General features: G+C 37.7%; 1 protein-coding gene across 1 annotated transcript; it reads left to right on the plus strand.

The window, feature by feature from the left end:
* The first annotated feature begins 3,361 nt into the window (after positions 1-3,361).
* Positions 3,362-5,587, plus strand: LOC18041670 (protein DETOXIFICATION 48). Its single transcript, XM_006433651.2, has 2 exons — positions 3,362-3,754; positions 3,863-5,587. The coding sequence occupies exons 1-2, from the start codon at positions 3,620-3,622 to the stop codon at positions 5,387-5,389; spliced, it is 1,662 nt and encodes a 553-aa protein (XP_006433714.1). The 5' UTR covers positions 3,362-3,619; the 3' UTR covers positions 5,390-5,587.
* Positions 5,588-6,157: the final 570 nt, after the last annotated feature.

The raw sequence follows: 6,157 nt of genomic DNA on the forward strand, positions 1-6,157 counted from the left end.
AAAGGGACTCTATCAACAGTGGCGCTTGTGGACAAAGAGAAACAAGCAACATATGTGCATAACCATAATAGGAACTTAAATGTAACATTTAATTATCATTGCTACTCAATACTGCATGAGAGAGCTATCCAAAAGAGTCCAACATTTCTTTGATGAAATTCATTTTCACTTCTAGAATTGCTGCGTTGTGACTCCCAAGAGTACTTACTTACCACTCAAGAGAAGCCGCTGCCGATTTGGGATTTATTCCGCATGGAAACATCATATTTTCTGAAGGCAAAGTTGATTGACCCTATTGTGGTCCAATTGTGATGTGTTGGATTCTCATACATTTCGCGCCTGTAATTTGATGCATGAATGCGGTGAATTGTGCTTGGTGGCGAACTGTTACTGTGTGAGTTGCGCTGATTGAAACCCTGATGCTGACATACCTTTTATGCCCTGATTTTTTTTTTTTTTTGAAAAGCTGGATTGATTTTTTTACAAAGGCGCCCTTTATTATTGTTCTGTTTTCTTTTCTCCTCATTCTGGCTTGCACCTGAACCTTGGAATAAATTCTTGTGTTTATTGCACTTATCAGTATCTATGAAAGCCTGGTTTCATTAAATGCTTCGATGCATGCTTCCTACCAATGCCTGGGCTTCATTTAAATTCTATCACAGGTACAATTTGTATCAGCAACTTGCAGTTAAATATGAAGGGATAAATTTCTGCACGTGTAAGTAAACTCAATCTTAGACTAGTTTTATTGCACTATACTCATTCGCTTAATGTATGTGTGTTAGTGTGTGCATAAATTAAATATAATTAATAAATATATAATGATTTTTTTAAAAAATAAATGTCATACGCATTAAATAGATGTTGTACAGTAAAAGCACTTCAGAATCTCTCTAAAAAATAGATAGTACAAATGTGTATCATGTACGTGCATCACATGACCTAAGTGGGAGCACATAAACATTATAATGGGATCCATGGATGGAGAGGGAGAGGGGTAGAGAGAGAGAGAAGTTTCTGGGTATTCCTGTTGACAATTAGTTCTCCTGAAAACCAAGCATCAACCTTTTCCAGGAAAAAATAAAGGTGCGATAGATGCAATCAGTGAATTTGTTCGAGTTTCTAGAGAAGTATAAATCTTTTATCAAAAATCGAAAGGTCTTGTCATTGTTGCACGCCCCTTTTCCTCCATTGAAACTTGCATTTGGCATTGTAATTTGTTTATTATGATGCCAATAAAATTCTGTCTGAGTTCCACTACTCCTACAACTTGAGGCAACATGGCTTACTATTTTAGCTGATTTAATTAACTGTAGAAGCGAATGGCATCATCATGTGATCCTAGAACTTGTCAATTTCATTTACTACAATCTGGTTCGGATCTAACTTTAGTGATCCCCACTTCCCAAAATTAGGATGCTAAATTCGAAATGTCTTTTAAATCATCATCTGAATAATATTTATCTTCAACACTAATTTTTGTCCGTTGGCTTCGTTGCATGACACACACCTCTCATCTACAGCCACTTATCGAGCTGTATACACATGGAATCTGACATTGGGTGGGTATGAATTTCAGAGAAGTAATATCTTTATGCAAGGAAACAACGAAAAACTGATTCTTGAAGCAGCTCAGACTGTTGGATTGGGAATTTTTTTTTTTTTTTTGGAAAAATTGCAAATGTCAAAAACTGCATCAGTGTTTTTTTCTGATGGGGAGAGGACTGCTGCTGCTTCTGCTAGCTGCTTGCTTCTGTTGATTTACAGGCACAGGCACACAGCCAAAGGCTCTCTCCTACAATGAGACAGTCTCATATCTGTTGTGAGAAATGGGATACAAATTAAATGGTTGTAATTGGAGCACGTAATTGTCTCTCGGTGTTTCCTTTCTTCCATCTGCCGGGGCTCCATACAGCCATCTTCTGTCATCTCCATTAACACTCTTCAGTGGTCCCATTCATGACACAACACCTAACTCCACATACCCATGATGATCATAAATCATAATTAATTATTTTCTTGTATAAGGAAAAAGAGAGAGAGAGAGAGAGAGAGAGAGAGAGAGATCCACTAAAGAAGCTCACTAATACCACACATGTATCTTCAGCTCAAATTATCAAGTTACACAAACAATCCTGATATTGTTCCTCCAATCATCAAATGGGACACATTTTTTTAAAAGCTTATTTCATGTCTCAAATTCTGTGTTCTCTTCAACCGGCAATCTACTAACAGGGGTGCAATCAAAAGTTGCAGGTGGCTACTTTTTCAATTAATTATTACAATGGATGGCTCATTCTCGCCACTAAATATTGAAAAGAATGATTTTGGATTAGTTTTAGGTTCTTAAGAAACCTCCACCACAAGTATTTTTTTTATGATAATAAAATAAGAAATTCTACTGATCGTAATGCAAATGCCCACGATGTATCTTCACTTAACCCTTAGCGCTTTATTGTCAAAAAAAAAAAAAAAACCCTTAGCGCTTTGCCCAAACAACTAAAATGGAGAAAAGAAGGATGGGGCCTAAAATAGATTTTACAACAAGCTTTGTCACCTCTCATGTTGGGCAAGTAGTGAAGCTGATGTTTTGATGTTCAAGTTTTGGGACAGCAAAAACGTCGTGCTCGGAGTGGGTTTAGTCACATGGGTTGCACAAGAATAGAACATGCATGGCTGCCTTAGAACAGCCAAACATTTTTATCTTGCCTAACAACAAAGCTTTAGCGGTATAGCAGCAGCAGCTAAGGCCAGCCATTGATGCAAGAAAAGAAACGTACCCAATATGCCCTTTGTCATTTCACAAAGTAGGCGGATTCAATCTGCTTCCCCTCCACTTGGCAAATTAAGATAAACTTGTTTATCTGCTTTAATGTACAAATAAAAAGAAAACCTAAACGGTCAGGATCTTAAAGATTATCCACTAATCCCAAAAATTACTTTTAACTCCATGTAATATAATCCCACCATGAAGCTAAATGCCCGTAAAGGTTCCCCATTATATTTAAAACCAACAAATGATTTCATGGACAACACAGGTTAAGGCGGTGAAAAATTAATAAACCAGCCAATCAACTCTATTGCATTTCACTATCCATCTGCTATTAAAGGGATAAGATCAAAAGCTGCCTCCTTCCTATCTAGCTATTACACTCAACGGCGAGGCTTGCTCGACCTGCTACTCCACTCAAATTGCTTAAATAACATAATATATTAATATAATATGCAGATGAAGTGACAAACCTCATGCTCATGGGATTAAAAGAGAGAGGGAGAGAGAGGGGGAGAGATGAAGGGCGGCCCCCCCTACAACTTCCCAAAAGCATTTTTTTTTAACAAGCACTTTTCTTGGACTTGTCTTTGTTACATGAATTGACACGTTCCAAAGAACGAGAACCTTACATGTATGTATATATACCTACATCCTCTTACCTCTCCTTTCATACTTCAGCACTTGAAAACAAACAAACCGCACAGGCAAGCAACACCAGAATACAAAAACAAGGCTTTGCAATTTACATCACCATTAATTCCAACTCAACTCTTATATTAAACTATCTCTTTATTAAGCTAGCTCTCTATCCAGAAAGAGATTGCTATAGCTACTAAGGTGCTAGCTATGTGTAACCCGAAACCATCTTCTCCTTCATCATTTTTCTCTCCCAGAAAACCCCATTACACCAATCTCAACAAAACGGTGGATCTTCATACTGATGATCCGGAAGAACTGCACAGACGGCCAACCCCTTCTGAGGTAATTATTTAACTAAAATCACGCACCAAAACATTAGAATAATATATCATACATATGCATGTTTTTTTTTATTTTAAATTTTGTTTTTGCATTAATTCATTAATTCAGGCCTTGGAGGAAATGAAAGCCATTGGGAAGATCTCAGGGCCAACAGCAATGACAGGTCTAATACTATATTCAAGAGCCATGATCTCCATGCTGTTTCTTGGCTATCTCGGAGAGCTTGAGCTTGCTGGTGGCTCTCTTTCCATTGGTTTTGCCAACATCACCGGATACTCTGTACTCTCTGGTTTAGCCATGGGAATGGAACCCATTTGCGGACAAGCTTACGGCGCTAAACAATGGAAGCTTTTAGGCATAACTCTACAGAGAACTGTGCTTCTCCTTCTCTCAACTTCCCTTCCTATCTCCTTCATGTGGCTTAACATGAAAAGAATTCTTTTGTGGTGTGGCCAAGATGACGAAATATCATCTGTGGCCCAAACTTTCATTCTTTTCGCAATTCCTGACCTTTTTTTCTTATCATTGCTTCACCCGCTTCGCGTCTATCTTCGAAGTCAAGGCATTACATTACCATTAACATACTGCTCTGCTATCTCTGTCCTCTTGCATGTTCCATTAAATTTCCTTCTTGTCGTTCATTTCAAGATGGGCATTGCAGGGGTGGCCATTGCTATGGTTTGGACCAATCTAAATCTCTTCCTCTTGTTGTCTTCATTTGTTTATTTCTCCGGTGTGCATAAAGATTCTTGGGTTTCTCCAAGCATGGATTGTGTTAGAGGTTGGTCTTCTTTGCTCGCGCTTGCCATTCCAAATTGTATATCAGTATGTCTTGAGTGGTGGTGGTACGAGTTAATGATAATGATTTGCGGACTCCTTATTAACCCAAAAGCCGCCATTGCTTCAATGGGAATCCTAATCCAAATAACATCTCTAATCTATGTCTTCCCTTCGTCCTTAAGTCTTGGAGTTTCTACAAGAGTTGGGAATGAACTAGGCGCCAACCGGCCTTCAAAAGCCCGCATTTCCATGATTGTCTCACTTTTTTGTGCGGTTGCATTAGGCCTCATGGCCGTCTTGTTCACAACATTAATGAGGCACAAATGGGGCAGGTTTTTCACCAATGATGCCGAAATCTTAGAGCTTACAGCAATTGCATTGCCAATTATAGGGCTTTGTGAACTTGGAAATTGCCCTCAAACAACTGGTTGTGGGGTGTTAAGAGGAAGTGCTAGGCCTAAGACTGGGGCAAGTATCAATTTGGGATCGTTTTACTTGGTGGGTATGCCAGTGGCTATCCTGATGGGTTTTGTAGCCAAAATGGGGTTTCCAGGGCTCTGGCTTGGCCTGCTAGCAGCTCAAGCTTCTTGTGCTTTGGTTATGCTACATGTTCTATGCAGAACAGATTGGATGGTTCAAGCAGAAAGAGCGAAAGAGCTTACACAAACAAATGCAACATGTCTACTGATATTGCCGGTACTATCAAAACCAGAAGACACTATTGTCACCAAACAGCCTAACATTAAGGATATTAATCTTGAAGCGATATTGTCCATTAATGATGATGAGCTTGTGAAGTCAGCATCACTTGAAACAGACCCTCTCATATCTACAGCTGCACCATCTGCCACATGAAGTACTGTGCATTTATTAGAGTTAATAACTTTCCCTCATTTTTAAATATTTTTTTCTCCACTCTTGAGGTGCTGATACGTGAAAATTATTTTAGCAGCTTACTGTAAGGTTGAAGATTACCCTTTTTTTCAATGTTTCTTTTAATTTTAGTTTTGTATGTTGTATTATTGTGTTAATTAATAACCTTTGTAGAATAGAACAAATATACCTAAATTAATATCACTTCTCCATACTTATTATTATTATTATTACATACACTGTGTCATGGGTCATGAGATGAAAGAGAAAAGGGTTAAGCTGTCGGCTGTTTAGAGGCTTGTGAAAAAAAAAAAAAAAATGATCTTCATCTGCCTAACTTTATCGTTGGTCCCTTTCATATGAGGCAACAAGCTTCACTGCCTAAAATGGAAAATGGTCATAATATACCCAGTATCTTTGGCCATTGTTATTCTAACCTTATATATATCTCTCAATGCATGTTCTTGATTATACTAACAACAACTATATATATATATATATATATATATATAATCATTGTATATATGCTCCAAGTTTCAATGCATTCACTACACACACACGCACACACGTATATACAAGATTCCCACATATCTTATTCTCTATATTTCTTCGTTCTTTAATCAAAGCTATCTTCTCTTTTTATAAATTATTTAGATTACCATATGAAAAAAAATTCAAATAACTAAAAACCGGGGGGAAAGTGAGCAAAGGAAGCAGTAAAAAAAGAATGATGATAATCGGTAATAGATG

This window comes from Citrus clementina, unplaced genomic scaffold (assembly GCF_000493195.1).
Source record: "Citrus clementina cultivar Clemenules unplaced genomic scaffold, Citrus_clementina_v1.0 scaffold_5, whole genome shotgun sequence".
NCBI classification, from domain to species: Eukaryota; Viridiplantae; Streptophyta; class Magnoliopsida; order Sapindales; family Rutaceae; genus Citrus; species Citrus x clementina.